This window comes from Mesoplodon bidens, assembly GCF_964165515.1.
Source record: "Mesoplodon bidens genome assembly, contig: HAP1_SCAFFOLD_378, whole genome shotgun sequence".
Taxonomy (NCBI): Eukaryota; Metazoa; Chordata; class Mammalia; order Artiodactyla; family Ziphiidae; genus Mesoplodon; species Mesoplodon bidens.
In genome coordinates, this window is record NW_027672497.1 from 249,897 (window position 1) to 267,054 (window position 17,158).

General features: G+C 48.2%; 1 protein-coding gene across 1 annotated transcript; it reads right to left on the reverse strand.

Moving 5' to 3' along the window:
* Positions 1-415: 415 nt before the first annotated feature.
* LOC308610110 (BCL-6 corepressor-like) lies at positions 416-8,813 on the reverse strand (the record flags this gene model as incomplete). The annotated part of the gene is made up of 5 exons (XM_081259362.1): positions 416-425; positions 770-923; positions 6,292-6,478; positions 7,652-8,012; positions 8,788-8,813. 5 exons carry the CDS (start codon positions 8,811-8,813, stop codon positions 416-418), a joined length of 738 nt encoding a protein of 245 aa, XP_081115488.1.
* Between the last annotated feature and the right edge of the window lie 8,345 nt (positions 8,814-17,158).

Below are 17,158 nucleotides of genomic sequence, written 5' to 3' on the forward strand. Positions count from 1 at the left end.
CCCGGCCCCGTGCGTACCTTGTTCATTGTCACTGCATTTAAGGGACTCCTCCAACCAGCTGCTGTTGCTTTTGGCCTCTGCCCTTTTCCTGCCAGGTTTCTCTTTGGAGATGCTATTGCCCTGGGGGGTGACCGCAGGCTGAACCGCCTGGGTCACTTCCTTCCTGCCCTGCCGGCCAGGTTTGCTCTCTGCTCCCGCCGTCCTCTAAGGTGCAGCAAGCGGCGCTGCTTTCTGGGATGGAGCCCTGTTAATTCAATGCACACCTCAGGTTGGTCAGCTCACTATAATGTGGCTCTTCTAAGTGGTTAGAGGAACTGTTTGTCATTTCCCTCTCAGGCCAGTCAGCTAATGGAGAAATAACTACAAATTAAAGAAGAAGCCCCCCAGGGCGAGGCGGGGGGGTGAACAAACTGTCTTACACATCACTAACAGGGGTGGGGGAGGGGAGGGGTGTGGTCACTGTGTTGGCTGGAACTTGTCACCAAGTCTCGGGAGGGGGCCTATTTGCCTTTGGCCACCTTTGGGCTCCAGCCCAGGCAACTGGCTTTGGGGGGGTGGGGGGTGGGGAGGTGTGAGTGGCTCCCCCCAGGGATCCAGGGTGGGACTGGAACTTTCCACTGCTCCGCTCCAGGACTTCCGTAGGGTGCCCTGCGGGCCCGAAGCCAAACCGAGCTCACCTTTGGAGACCCGTCTCCGCTTGGCCTTCAGCAGAGAGTCCTCCGGGAGCACAGTGGTCTCAGTGTGGTTCCTATCGCCAGAGACCTTGCACTTTCTGTTCAGCCGGAGGGTGGGGCTGCGTGACGCGTCCGGGGCCGCCTGGTTGGCGGGGGACTCTCTGGGGGGCTCCGTGTCCATGTCCTCAGGAAGATCACTGTCTTCTGGGGCTTCAAAGCGGTCAGGTTTGCTTCCATCAAAACACTCCCCTAGGGGAGGGGAGACAACCCGGAAAGGAGGGAACAAAGGTCACCAGGAGCAGGCAGGACCCCCATGCCCAAGGCAATCTGCTACCAACAGACCACCCCCCTTTGGAGACCAGGGGCCTCACACGCCGGAAGCACAAAACCCTCAGAAAGACGTCCCAAAGGAAGGACAGCTGAACACAACCAGCAAAGAAAGCAGAAAATGAGGCACGTAGCCCACTCACAATCCATCCTTCAAGGGTCAAGGTGAGGCATCTACACCATTCCTCTATAGGCATGTGAGATCACTCCCTAACTGCTTAACTCTCCAAGGTGGCTTACTTTTAAAGGGGGGGTGAGTGACCTCACAGTAAGATCCAACCAATCAGGGAGCTACAAATGACTATGGAAACAGCTGCTAGTCAACAAAAAAGGCTGATGTCATCAACAGACCAAATAGCCCCCATCTGCCATCTACACAGACATAGCACCAATGTTCACTTGGGTCAGCAGGGGCGAGGGTGAAGAAAAAGGGTAGGGAAAGAATGGTGGGAGGCTGGGAAGCTGGGGAGACCAAGGCAAGAGGAGCCTGGCAAAGGGAAAGGAAAGGCTTCCTGGTGCACACACAAGGGTCAAGGGCAATTTCAAAGAACTCAACCAGATTGCTACAAGTCCGTCTGTCCTCTTTCCACACCCGTGGGGGGAAAAGCATTTCACTGCCATCGAGGGGCTGCTCCTAGTTCCTGTCTAGGAAGAAGGCCCTCAGTGACACCAGTCACCCACCTGGCACGTCTCCACGCCTTCCTTCCCAGGCAGCAAGCATCTAAGGACATTTCAAAGACAAGACTCCAACCCCCTTCATGGGGGGTGGGGGGCAGGGCTGAACTGCTCACACCCCAGCTCTGCCTGTGTAGCTCCTGCCCCCCTGCTCAATCTAGCATCCACTTGGGGCTTTTCCTCCAATCACCCCAGCCTAACATCACTCCTCACTTTTGCTCTAGCCAAAGAAACAGTTCAACTGCTTTGCTAGTCACATTGTTTCTAACACACAAATAATTCCATAATGATCACTGTGCTGGTAAAGAGTTCCCCGAAGATGACCCTGTGTCCATCACCGGCCGGGGGTGGGGGTGGGTGTATGAGTTTCGTATTTCGTTAACACCTGAGCTAAGCTCCCACAGCCCGTTTTTCTAGATGAAATCATGGACACACCCCTCACATGCTGCTCGCATTCCTCCTCCTCTCCCTAGACCACTTCAAGTATCACTCCCACTTCGGCCCAGCCGGCTGGTCCCCTGATCAGCCTCTCTTGGGGGCATTCCCAGCATTTAATGGCAGCCAGTTGTGGGGATGAACCTCACCCTAGCCTGGGCTAGCCTGACCTGTGTTCTCAATGGTGGAACACACTTAGCTTTTCTCCAAGGGTATCCCAAGGTGGGAGAGATCCCCATCTACTCTTGCCGGAATGGTGGAATCACCCCAACCGGGAGGGTCTCCTGTCATGGCAGCAGGAGAAACCCCAAACTCCTGGCCTGTGCTTACAGGTGATGCAGCCCAGGCTACCGCAGGCCCGGTGAAGACGGCGTGCTGCAACTCTCACTCCGGCTGCTCTGTGACCCTCTTAAACACTCGGGCAGGAATGGTGCCGCTTTACAACTTGGCCCCCTTCACTTGTAAAGTGGGAATGTTATTGCTAGCCTCCCTCCAGGGTGGGCTTCATAATCACGGGCCGGGCTCAGCACAGAGAAAGGCTGGAAAAATCCCTTTAACCAAAAGATGCCAAGACTTTCAGACCAGCCTGAATCTCAGGCCTGAAACGTAGGAAATTTTAAGAGGTGAGCCCTGCTGGTTACACCATTGGACTTCTCTGGTCCAATCAGCCTTCCCTAAAAGCTCCGTGGGAGGGGATCCATGGAGAGATGGAAGGGTTACCTTAAGAACCCCCATGTCCAATTTGAAAGTTTCTTTTTCCAAACTAGGTCCATCCACCCATCCCCCAACCCCGGAGCCTTTTAGGGCAAAGACCTCAATTCCCCTCAGCTAAGGCCCCCCAAGACCTTACGCTAGTGTGACCTTACCCAGGCCAGTAATAATCCTGAAGGACACCCACCCCGACTGCCCAAGATGCCCATGGCCACCAGCTATGGGGTAGAGGCTCCGTGTCACTTGGAGCTTCTCAAAGACTGTTCTAACCACGACCCACAGGAGGATGACCCTTGAGGGCAAAGGAGTTGGGGAGATAAATAGATACACGGGGATCCTAACCATCAGGCTTTGCCATCATTGCTACTTTTGGCCCTTCTAAAAGTGGGAAGCCATGTGCCCTTGGTCACCCAGTCTAAGCAAGATGTGAACGTGGTCCCTGCAGCATGGTCTTATGACTCACAGCACATATATCCCAAATTCATTATGGTTGTACCATAGCATCACCTCACAGAAGCATCACCACAGCAACATTTACAAGTCACTGTGGCAGCAAAGCACCCTCCCCACTGTTGAGCCATGCCCAGTGAGGCCTAAACAAGGTGAGAGGGTTCTGAGTCGCTGCAAGGCTCCCCAGGATTAAAATCCCCTTCTCTGTAGCTTAACTGTAATAGCACCTCCAGTCAGGGCTAACCTTGTTCAAAGTTACACCCGCTACAGAAGGAGTGCAGGGGATCTCTGTTCCAAAGTAGTTTACAAACGTGCAGGTGCTCAGCTGGAAGAGAAGTTCCCTGAGCAAAGAAGTTTCATGAAGCCCCTCGACTGAGGCTTCCTCCAGCTCCTGGCCAGGCACTGCCACTGAGCAGGTCCTAGGCCTGTCCCAGCCAAGTGGCTGGCAAGGGAGATGGTTACTCCAAGTTTGAGAAGGAAGGGACCAATGCCTCCTTGCCCCGCCCCATCTTCAAATGCCACTGAGCGTTCCTAGTGATGAACTTCCAAGTCTGAGGAACCTTCAAACTCATTTGGTGAACTTCCAAAATAAAAATTTCACTCAGCCACCCATGTGATCATAAAGAATAAATGAGTATCTCGGCCACTGTGTTTTCAAGTTAATTTCTTTTTTAAACAAGCCCCTAGCAACAAGATGCACCCGCACCAGGAAAACCAGGGCCGCGCAAACAGCACCCACCACCTTAGAAGCTCCTGGGCCCTCCATGGGTAGGGGCTGCCTCAGAAGGGGGAAGGCATCTTGAAGGCATCCTGGACCCTCTCTGGGACCCCTGCCCGCCCCAAATCCCCGCCCCAGCTCCCATGTGCTCACAGCTCGGCTCTCGGCCACACCGACACCCATGAGAAGCACCTGAGCCCATATCAGCTCAAGACGTGATGGCCCAAGAACAAGAAGGCCCGTTCATATCCAGCTGAATGGAATGAACACCTGCTGGGCCTTGGACGTGGAGGCCGCAGTAAGAAAAGTGGCCCCTTCAGGTGACCTTTCCTGACCAGCTATTTACAAACCCCACGTCTCTACAAGACAGAGGGTGGGTGGGGAACCCACCTCCATTGCCCCAACCTTTCAAACGCAGCCCCTCACCTTCCCCAACCCTTCTCCTGCCCTCCCATGGTGGCGATTCATGGCTCACTGGGCCACGTCCCGGGTGCTCCAGGAAGAGACCCGTCGGTCGGTCTGAGATTGGAGGCAGGCGGTGGGGGGAGGGGGCTTTCGGAATCATCTGGGGCTCAGGCCCTGCTCCCCATCAGCCACACCGAGTTCTCGTTTCCACGCTCAGCAGGAAAGACTGGGAAGGACGCACACAAACGTCTCTGGGAAGAAGGGCGGGTGAGGCCACTGAGACGTGAAGGGCAGCGGCCACCCTGGGTTTGGCCACGTTGCTGGAGAAAAGGGCGAGAAGACTCGAGGCCGGTTAACTGCCCGCTCCCTTCCTCCAGCCTCCCTCACCATCCACCCAGAAGAGGCAGATCCCATCCTCAGAAAAGTGCAGCCCCGTGAACTTGGCCGTGCCCACTTTTATCACATCTCTCGGAGAAACTTCCCCAGGAGTTGAGTTATGAGGCCACTCAGGAGGGTAAGGGCTGCGTGTCAGCTGTGAGCACAGGCAAGGAGGCAGGCCTTCTTGCTGCTTCACTCCAGGGTGGCCTGGACCCTCCGTTTTTCATTCCAATCCCGAGGGGGAGGAGCTCGGAATCGTCTACTCCAGGCACATCAAGAGCCCCATCCCTCGGGTAAGGCCGCCACTGACTAGCCCCAGAAATCCCCTTCTACGGGAGCCACGTGGGACAGACCAGTCCCAGTGTGGCTTACCCAGAACCGTGGCCACAGGCCTTTGTCTGACCCCAAAGATGAGCTGGGGGAGGGCAGTGCTCCAAGCAGCACAGAGAAGCACACGCTGCTGCTGACCACAATTTTCCCGAACTGCATCAGGCACCCACGACCTAAGCGTGCAAGCGAACGCCGACCCTACGACTGGGTCCAAGGGCCTGGGCCTCCCAAACGTGCCCACCACCCCAGACTGTCCCGTCTCAGGAGGATTGCACGCCCACCCTGTCCTCGACGTTCACCGAGGTGCCCTCACTCACCATCACCGGTGAGGTTTCTGGGGTCCGGAGCAGGCTGCAGGCCACAGGCCACCAGCACGCACACTGAAGAAAGCGGGAGAAAGACCTCCACTTGCTGCCAACGCATCTCATTCGCCCAGGAAGTCTCGAGGGCAAAGCCCGAAGTCAACCCCAGTGGGGGAGCCGCCGATGGGACCGCAGAGTGTGACTCGAGGCCAACACGAGCTTTCTCTCCAGTTCGGCCTCCAGAACAGAACACACCCGTCTGGTGGGAAGACACCCTCGTTGGTCCCACGGCCTGGGAGCGTGGTGTCAGCTCCTCATGACTGCAAACGAGCCTCCACAGAACACAATGATGCTCATCTCTCTGGGGCCTTCATCAGCCCTCATCGCACTTGAACGAAACCTCTGCCTCTGGAGGGAGAATCCGAGTACCCTCCACTCCCTCCCACAGGAGACTGTCACTCTGGAGGGTCTGGCTCTGGCTGCAAGTGTCATTCCACTGCTACCAAAAACCCGTGTCCGTACCTGCTACACAACAGAACACATACCTGCTACGCCGGAGGTCCTGCACTGCCATTCCTCTGCTCTACTGTATCAGACTATTACTAACTACAGGACTAGCATTGCTCCGGAAAAAGGAGACGCGTGCCAGGGAACAGCATTTCATAGGGGCTTCACTCCTGGATGCCGCAACGCTCAAAAGGACAACCAGCCTTGCAATCCACAGCTGGGAAGGGTGGCCAGAGCAGCCCGTTCTCCGAACAGCCAGCACCCAGACGCTGGGCCGTCGGAAGCGTACTGCTTCCTCTCACCTCCCTCGGCACTGGGAGCGGAACCGCCCCGTTCCCACCGACGTGGTACCACACGCGAGCCGCCTGGGTTCACTTACATCTCTCACTGTCGTTCTGGTCGGCAATGGCCTCCTCCCGGGCGACCGACTTTGGCTTTTTGTCCTGACTTCCTTTCAGCCTTTCCCAGTCAGTGGGGCTGAATTTGTGCACCTCAGAGTCTTTGGTCGTGGGGTGGCCACCTTCTCGCTCTTTCATCTCCAACTCTGAGAAGTGCATCACTGCACGCTACAAAGAGAACGGAGATGGAAAAAAGACACACCTTACCACCAAAGCTATTTCACTGCCCTTACCTTAAAGGAAAGTATCTTCAAAGAAAAGTTTGCCCCAAACCAACCACAATTTATGATACAACTGAGATATTTTAAAATTGAACGATAAAAATGTAAGAGTGTCTATGTGTAACTAGTCACACACTCTTTATTCGTAAAGCCATACGTACGTAGAGATATATGTGGTGTGTATGTATAGCCATACATACACTGTGGCATAGAGACAGACATTCTCTTTCGGAGGTAAATAAAACAAAACAAAAACACAACGCAAAGAAAGCGAAACAAAAACACAACAGAAAAGAAAACAAATGCACAATGAATAAAGATGACCATGGCCCACAAACTTCCCTTTGTATATTTGGAAATGAAATTTAACTCAAAAGGTTTATGGAAGATTCTAGTAATAAAAATTTGAAGAACTGACCTCACAGTAAGCAGCGGGTAGACATAAAATACTGTCCTGTTGTAATCCTTCCACCTATGTAATTAAAATGGGCACTCAATGGATCATTTAGATAACTTCATCCATTTTTATAAGCATAAACCAATTTTTTTCTTAACATTGCAAAACAATTTGGCTTTATTTGTCTTTTAATTAAAAGTAAAATATCTTAAGGAAATTCCTATACAACATCTATCATTCACTAGCAAGTTAAATACATACTCTATCCCTTTAAGCAAGGTTGGTGTTTTTGTTTTGTTCGTTTGTTTTTTTGGTGGAAAAAAAAAATTGCACGAATCTCACAGACATGCGGCCGCTACACACCTCCACCAAGTATCACGTAAGGCATTCTAAGCAGCGCTTTTAGGTATATTTGTTAACATACAGTAACGGCAGAGAAATCAAAGCGATTGATAGGTAAATGTCGTATAGACATCCTTCGCAATAATTAAAACTTCCGTTATCAGCATTCGAGTGGAGTTTGCTTAAAATCTACAGAATAACTTCAAGTATCCACTTACGTCCCCTTACTGGACACATTTCAAACATTTCAATTATCCTAAGCTTCATTAACCAAATCAGCCCGGTGTCCTGCCCTATCATACCCCCGGCCCCCTCCTCTTCACACATTAAAAAAACCTGACAACTGGTCAGGCTCCTGAAATTCGGGGGGGGGGGGCTCACCTGCAATGCCCGCTGCTCCCGGTCGAGCTGACTGGAGTCTGCGTACAGTCCGGTAGCGACACACTTGAACCGGTCACCCACGTAACCAGCGGAGTTGGCGATTCTCTTTGCCAGCTTAGATGGCTTCGGGTTCAGAACTTTGCCATCGGTTGATCCTGCCTCGTCAGCTCCGTCTTTCGTGTAGGTGGGGGTGACGTCCACACTCGGTGGGGCACTGCCCACGCAAAACGGTTTGGGATCCTCTTGGGTTTTCCCGAAAGTGACCGCAGAGCCGTCGCTCCCCAGGGTCGGCTGCAGGAATGGAGTCGAGACCGGCGTCGCCAGGTTCTCCTTGTTGGTTACCGCTGGAACATTCTCCTTGCTGAAGCCGGAAACAGGCTGGCCCGGAGCCTGTTTGAAAGTATAGGCTTCGTGGAAGTCACTGATGCGTCCCAACTCCTCTCTCAGGGCAATGAAATCCCGGTGTGGCTGTAGGGCCACATTTTACTTTTTTATTTTTAATATACGTTCACATGTTTCCAGAAAGGATCCAAGGTGGCCCATAACGTAAGGACACACAATATTAGCTTTAAAAAAACATGAAAAAAAAAAAAAAAGGAAATCATGATCCTGGAAATGGGTTGCATCCTTTTAAGGGGTGAGAATAACAGAATGAGTGAGCCAAAGATTTGGGAAAGGATCTCACATTTCCAAATGTCCAAATCTTAAAATTGCACCAAGTGGGAATGTAGCTGTGGCAGTATTAACCTGAGAGAGCTCTATGATCGTTGTCTTTACTCATCACTTGGTTGCAAGGTTATAAACGACAGGGTAAGTGAAGGAGGGCAAGTAGACAGATAAGAGTCATTTCCTGATTCTCAAAAGAAGGGGCATCACCTAGGGAAGGGCACTCCAAAATCCTACAGGAATCATCTGGATATACTAAATTTCCTAGGTGGCAAAAGTATCTCATTTGACCCTAGCAGCCAGACGGAACTTAGAAAAGCAGTGAAAAGCTACTCAACTGAATGCAAGTCATATGACTAGGAGCACGTCAGTGAAAAGTTCAAGGGAAGATGCTGTGGAAGAGCAGTTCACCTTGTGGTTGAGGGTCCTCAGAACGTGCAATGGGAGGTGCAGCACCTGCTCTGTCTCACAGGGACCCTCCAATCTCTAAACTCATCTTTCCTGGGAAGCTGAATTCAAAGAGTCAATTTAAAAAAAAGATAGGGCTTCCCTGGTGGCGCAGTGGTTGAGAGTCCGCCTGCCGATGCAGGGGACACGGTTTCGTGCCCCGGTCCGGGAAGATCCCACATGCCGCGGAGCGGCTGGGCCCATGAGCCATGGCCACCGAGCCTGCGCGTCCGGAGCCTGTGCTCCGCAATGGGAGAGGCCACAACAGTGAGAGGCCCGCGTACCACAATAAATAAATAAATTAAATAATTAATTTAAAAAAGATAAAAGTCTCTAGTAGAGAAATTTTATCAGAGCCTAGTAGTAAGAGCTGTAGAGCCACAAGTTTCCCACGATACAGCCTTAGCAGAGCCTGTTAAGGCAGTGACAGAAAATTCGTACTGAGGGAAATAGCAGAAGAGTTTGCCTACAATTCAGGAAGATGATCCCTGCACTTGGCCTGAAGGAAATCAGCAAAATTTGTAACAGCTTGTGTATTTGTATGCGGGATTGAGAATGAATTTCATTTTTTAATTTCTCTGAATTATCACGTAAGATTCAGAAGATGCTCTCTCTGCCTAGAAGCCACCCCACTGGGATAACTATGCCTACGGAGTGCCTTTGCCTATGACTCCTACTTGCTAACAGACTGGCAGCCTGGTCCCAGGGCCTGGTCGCTGCTCCCAGTGCAATGGTGGATATGGTGTCAACGGTTGCAAAATCAAAGCCCCTTACATCCTCTCCATGCCTCTGTCCCACCCCCAACCCCACTCACCATTGCTGTTCAGGAAGGGGAAGGTGTCCTGGATGGGAACGTGGTGCTGTGACTGGTCCAGCTCATCTTCCTCATCTTCTTCATCCACACCATTATCTTTCTCATCCCAAGGAGCAGATCCAGTGGGTCCTACCCGAGAAACACACACACACACACACACACACACAAAGGTCAAAAGTGAGGCGCTCACGTTGCACTGTCATCCCTGCAGCTGACCCACTGTTCAAGCTAGGCACTGCCAGCACAGAGGTTCCTTGGGTTCAGTGTGCACCCTCAATGCCAAAGAGTGGGAACCAAGGGTGTTCACCCCACTCCCAGCTCCTCCTACGGAGCCCCAGTGCAAGCTCTCATCCCCTCCCCTATCCAGGAGCTGCAGACCCTACTCCCTTCTCCTAGAAATCTTTTAATTCCTACTCTAAACCCCTTTCTACACATTCGCATCCCTTCTAAGGACCCAAGGAGCACGGCTTCTCTCCTTTATAAGCTTACTGTGAAGACAGACCCTTCCCTCATGGCAGAGCCTCACTAGATTCACTGGAGGTCAAGTCTAAATTATCTGGCTCTTAGTCGGAACTGGCTAAACATTGAGTAAATATAGGGATCAGGTGGTATTCTCCTAGGAAAAAATACCATACAAATTAAATGATCACTTACCCATCATTTATAAAGAGAACTTAATAGCCTTCATAATGTCATGGCAATTGATTCTTACAACAGCCTTTGAAATACGCAGGAAAGATGAGAACCCAGATTTTATAGTGGAAGAAGCTGAGGCTCAAAACGTTGAATGACTTGATTCAATGTCCCACAAGTAGTGAAATGGAAAGACCGAGGTTTATAACTCAGACCTTCTAAGTTTTAAGCCCTCCTTCTTCTAAACTACCTGGCCTCTCCTCTCAGTGTTGAGTGCCAAGAGAAGTTATTTTTTATAGAACTCAATACTCCCTCTTCTTTCTAATGCTTTACTGTTCCACTGGGTGGGCAGGAAGACTGTGCTGAGTTTATATCTTTTGTTCTCTGGGTTCTTTCTAGGGACAGCATTTCTTGCTTTATTTACCAGTCTTCAACTTTGTAAGCGAGGCGACTTTCAAGTCGACTATCGCTTTTAGGGTCCAGCCGGGAACCTGGCACACTGTCCACCTTCTCCCCAGCAGCTGGGGCCTCACCTGGGTTAATGATAGAGCCCTGGGGCTGGGAGATGTCACACACTTGATATATCTTCACTGGGTTCATGGGCACCTCCTTGGTGCCGTCGTACATCAGGTTGAATTCCCTGCTCTGGTTGAGCGCACAGCGCAGCTGGGCCTTCCATTTAGCTGGGTCGGGGTCGTCCACCCCTTCCTGGTACTTCCCCTGTCTCCACAGCCCAGGCCTGAGGGATAGGAAACTGCAGTGAGTGCCTGCTTGTTGCCCAGAAACACTGGAAAGTGTGCCCGCCCTACCTCGTACAGACACAGATACACACAGCCCTGCCTGACCGCCCCATCACCCCAACTCCAATTTACAGAGACTGCAGCAGAAAACACCATGTTGGGGACCAGGCAAGGCAGGGCCTGAGAGAAACTAAGCCAAATGCAAATACAGTATTTTAAAAAGAGGAGCCTCATCTCAAGTGCTTGTGCCAGCATCATCTGTCAAGACTACAATGGCCTTAATGAAGGGTTGAAAATAAAGAAAAATCTGGAACACGTATACACCAAAATACTAATGGTAACTTTTGGATAGCAAGACTTCAGGTAATTTTGTTTTGTTTTGTTTGCCTTATTTGTTTTTCACATGAATTGCTTATATAATAAGAAGAGAAAGGGAGGTGGCGTATGATATGAAGAATTTAGGCTTGCTGTTCCCTCTCCCTTCAGTCTTTAATCTGATGCACAAATAACTGTTGAAACCAAGTACCTTTAGGAGTAGCAGCCCATAGGAGGGCAGGAAGCACGCTCTGGGGGTTCAGCTGGCCTCAGTGCGAGGCTGAGGGCCTCAAGTCCTAATAAACTCACACTACCTGCCTTTCCCTGCTTCCTCAAACTCCCACATTGGGAACATTTTGCTGGGAACACCAGTGGCTGGTGGCCTGGGCCAAAACCAGTGTGGCCCCGCCTCTCTGGTTTTCAATTTCCAGGTCTAACAGGCATCTATGTGTCTGTTCACAGGATATCAGCCCTCCTCCACTGTTAACGTATCTCAGATGTCTACACTTTCTTCAGGGCTGTGACGTATGTGCTGGTGCAGAAAAGGGGGATGTCTTTTGCAGAGGACTCAAGATCAAGAGAACGAGATGGACTGGCCAGACTGCTCCCACTTGATGTTAGGAAGATAAGGTGGCCATGTAGTTAGAATTCTACAGCGGAACATAGCCTATATAGTCTATGGGTTTGCGGATCTACAACTTTTATTTTTTCAGTAACGCCAACCAAGCTCGTAAGAGACTGACATATAATCCAGAATGCCAGTCTACTCGTTTTCAAAGGGGGATAAAGCTGGTCAGTGACCAGCATGGTTAAGTCCAATAACCTGGACATAACCATGTATGATCTCAACCAGTAACTCCTGTATCTGGTTTCTAATGACAATTCCAAGAACATAAGACCCACTCACATTTAAATCCAAATTTTCAGATGACTCCAAAGCTAAATGGAAATGATTTGATATTGAACTCTAAATTTGCATTATCTAGACTATCTCTTACCCAGTTGGGTAACCCAGAATCGACAGTAAAAGGCTCCTGCTTTCCCAAAAATCACAGGGCGTAAAAATGAAAAGCACTGGAAAGGCAAGACCCCCAGTGAATTTGCAAAGCTGCTCTTGTGTCTTTTTCTTTTTGACCTTGAAGCCAGGAGGAATTCTAAAAATACAAATGTATTAATTTTTAAAACTTGACTTTACTGAATATTGTTCAGATCCCCAAGCCTACAAAAATAATTTTATTTTTTAAAAAATGCTCCCTCTTCAGACTATACTACAAAGCTACAGTAAACAAGACAGTGTGGTACTGGCACAAAAACAGAAAGATAGATCAATGGAACAGGATAGAAAGCCCAGAGATAAACCCACGCACATATGCTCAACTTATTTTTGATAAAGGAGGCAGGAATGTACAGTGGAGAAAGGAAAGCCTCTTCAATAAGTGGTGCTGGGAAAACTGGACAGGGACATGTAGAAGTATGAGATTAGATCATTCCCTAACACCATACACAAAAATAAGCTCAAAATGGATTAAAGACCTAAATGTAAGGCCAGAAACTATCAAACTCTTAGAGGAAAACATAGGCAGAACACTCTATGACATAAATCACAGCAAGATCCTTTTGGACCCACCTCCTAGAGAAATGGAAATAAAAACAAAGATAAACAAATGGGACCTAATGAAACTTCAAATCTTTTGCACAGCAAAGGAAACCATAAACAAGACCAAAAGACAACCCTCAGAATGGGAGAAAATATTTGCAAATGAAGCAACTGACAAAGGATTAATCTCCAAAATTTATAAACAGCTCATGCAGCTCAATAGCAAAAAAACAAACAACCCAATCCAAAAATGGGCAGAAGACTTAAATAGGCATTTCTCCAAAGAAGATATACAGACTGCCAACAAACACATGAAAGAATGCTCAACGTCATTAATCATTAGAGAAATGCAAATCAAAACTACAATGAGATATCATCTCACACCAGTCAGAATGGCCATCATCAAGAAATCTAGAAACAATAAAAGCTGGAGAGGGTGTGGAGAAAAGGGAACACTCTTGCACTGCTGGTGGGAATGGGAATTGGTACAGCCACTATGGAGAACAGTATGGAGGTTCCTTAAAAAACTAAAAATAGAACTACCATATGACCCAGCAATCCCACTACTAGGCATATACCCTGAGAAAACCATAATTCAAAAAGAGACATGTACCAAAATGTTCATTGCAGCTCTATTCACAATAGCCCGGAGCTGGAAACAACCTAAGTGTCCATCATCGGATGAATGGATAAAGAAGATGTGGCACATATATACAATGGAATATTACTCAGCCATAAAAAGAAACGAAACTGAGCTATTTGTAATGAGGTGGATAGACCTAGAGTCTGTCATACAGAGTGAAGTTAGTCAGAAAGAGAAAGACAAATACCGTATGCTAACACATATATACGGAATTTAAAAAAAAAATGTCATGAAGAACCTAGGGGCAAAACGGGAATGAAGACGCAGACCTACTTGAGAATGGACTTGAGGATATGGGGAGGGGGAAGGGTGGGCTGTGACAAGGCGAAAGAGAGGCATGGACGTGTATACACTACCAAACGTCAGGTAGATAGATAGTGGGAAGCAGCCGCAGAGCACAGGGAGATCAGCTCGGTGCTTTGTGACCGCCTGGAGGGGTGGGATGGGGAGGGTGGGAGGGAGGGAGATGCATGAGGGAAGGGATGTGGGAACAGATGTATATGTATGACTGATTCACTTTGTTATAAAGCAGAAACTAATTAAAAAAATAAATAAATAAACTTAAAAAAAAAAAAAAGAGACATGTACCAAAATGTTCATTGCAGCTCTATTCACAATAGCCCGGAGATGGAAATAACCTAAGTGTCCATCATCGGATGAATGGATAAAGAAGATGTGGCACATATATACAACAGAATATTACTCAGCCATAAAAAGAAACGAAACTGAGCTATTTGTAATGAGGTGGATAGACCTAGAGTCTGTCATACAGTGTGAAGTAAGTCAGAAAGAGAAAGACAAATACCGTATGCTAACACATATATATGGAATTTTTAAAAAATGTCATGAAGAACCTAGGGGTAAAACGGGAATAAAGACACAAACCTACTTGAGAATGGACTTGAGGATATGGGGAGGGGGAAGGGTAAGCTGTGACAAAGCGAAAGAGAGGCATGGACATATATACACTACCAAATGTAAGGTAGATAGATAGTGGGAAGCAGCCGCAGAGCACAGGGAGATCAGCTCGGTGCTTTGTGACCGCCTGGAGGGGTGGGATGGGGAGGGTGGGAGGGAGGGAGATGCATGAGGGAAGGGATGTGCGAACAGATGTATATGTATAACTGATTCACTTTGTTATAAAGCAGAAACTAATAAAAAATAAATAAATAAATAAATAAAATACAAAAAATACAAAAATAAAAATGCTCCCTGCCTCAAAGGAGTTTACAATCCCTTAAAGGAGACAGATGAGTCCATAGATCAGAAATATAGATACTATGTGAACACCAGTAAAACTGCCTAATCCATAAAGAGTCCGGGGGTAGGTATGGTTGGCCAAGTTTATCAGAATTTATGATTCTAGGGCTGAATCTTGAACATGGGTAGAAGTTAACCAGGTGAGAAGCGTGGGTCACGATACTCCAAGCAGAAGAAGCTTAATGGGCAAAGGCAGAGGCTGAAAAGCACAGTGCTTAGGGGACCTACAAGCAGTTCAGCTTGCGTGGAGGCAGCATGAGATGAAAGTCTGGGCTTGTAAGTAGGAACCATGCCAAGGAGTTTGGACCTGATTCTTAGAACACTGAGAACCACTGAGAGATGTAAGCAGGTTGTGATGGGATCAGATTTAAGTTTTAGAAAGAACCCTCTAGCTGCAGGACTGAAAAGGGTTTGGAGGGAGGCAAGGCATGAAGATAACACATAGTCTCTATATAATCCATATAATAGTGTCACTAGGGTCTGAACTAAGGAGGTGGCGATAGGGATAGAGGATACAGGTAACGAAGGAGCCGTTAAAGACGCTGACTTGACAGAGCTTGATGAGGAACTGAGTCCTTGAAGAAGGTGAGAGAGAAATCAAGGATGATTCCCTGGTTTAGGGTTTGGGAGACTGGGTGGGGGGTGATGCTGGCCACTGAGATAGGAGCAGGTTTAGAAAGATGATTTCCCTTTGGAAATGTCGGAGTTCAAATGCCTGTGGAAGGCCTAGGGGAGGAGGCCCAGCATGCCCAGGGCAGTTTTTTATCCCCACTCACCTCTCACATCACCTGAGGGACTCTCCCTGCCTGCCTCCAGCCTGGACGAAGGTCCACCAGATTACTGACATCTCTGCCGTGTGGGCAAGGACCAATTTCGTTTCATTTCTGTATCCCTGCTCAGGCTTTAGCACACAGTAGGTCAATGTGTATTTGTTGAATTGCCTCAAATTTACAGAAATACACTTCTTGGGGAATGAATAAGTTGCTATTACGGATGGAAGACCAGGAAAACAGCTATGAGCAGAAGGCCAAGGAGACACTGCAGAAAGTGGTGGAGGAGAAAATGCGTGCACAACAGCAACTGCAGAGCAAACAGGTGTGGGGATGCTCCATAATCCTTGGGGCTGGGAACCCTGGGGCAGTCTGGGTGGCAAGGGAGCCAGCTGCACAACTCCCCGGAAACCCCAAGGCACCACCCTCTCCTCTGATCTCCCTCAGCGGTCCCTGGCCCTGGCCGAGCACAAGTGTGAAGAGTGGAAGAGCCAGTACGAGAGCCACCCCCAGCATGCAACTGTCCCCTACCCTGCCAGCCCAGTAATCATGAATGCCGTCTTCCTTCTCTTTTTTACAATGTGGTACATATGGATTTTTTTTGAATGAGATTTAACCAGCTTTTAAACCTTTCTTCTTTCTAACAATATCAGTACTCTCTGACTCTCCATATGCGCCTTTTCAAGTTGATTTAATTTATGGAAAAATCACCCTTCATACTTTCCCTTTCTTTTTTAAACCTCCCCATGGTAGTGTAATGTAGTAGAAGGAGATTTGGCCTGGGAGTTTGGACACCAGGGTTCTAGCGGCAGTAACCCACAGTTACACACGTTATATTATTAAAGTAAAAAGTAACTTACAGAAATGTATGAGGCCATTATGCACATACACACAAATATATATTCACTCATATATCCATAAAAAAGTAGTCTGGAAGGTTCTATAAAATGTTAAAGGTGTTCATCCCAGGGTGGAGGAGATATACGTTAACTATATTACCCTCTTAAATTTTTACAGTTAATATATATTACTTTTATAATTTAAAAAGCCAAACTTTTCATTTTTAAAAACCTAAAACATGAAAGAAAACTGGAAAACCAACAAAATTAAAACAATCCCTAAGTCTGAGACAACGATTTCTTTATCCGAGTACAAGTGATGAATTAAAATACTAAGAATGGTGTGTGACACCTTAAAGTATAGAAAAAAATACAGTAAGGCAAGTAGGCATTAAGATAATAGAACATAAAAAGTTACCCAGATATATTCAGACAATGGACTACTATTCCAGTAATAAAAAGAAATGAATTACTAATATGAGCTACACGGATGAGTCACAACAACATGAGGAGCCAAAGAAGCCACGTGCAAAAGGGTACTTAGTGTATGCTTCCATTCATATGAATTTCTAGAATAGGAAACACTAATACATAGTGAAAGAAAGCATGTCAGTGGTTGCCTGATGCCAGGCCTGGGAAACTGACTGTAAAAGGACAAGAAGGAACTTCTTGCAGGTACTGGAAGTGTTCTGTATCTTGACTTTGGTGATGACAATATAGATATACACATTTGTCAAGACTTATCAAATTACATGCTTAAAACGGGTACACCTTGTTGAATGT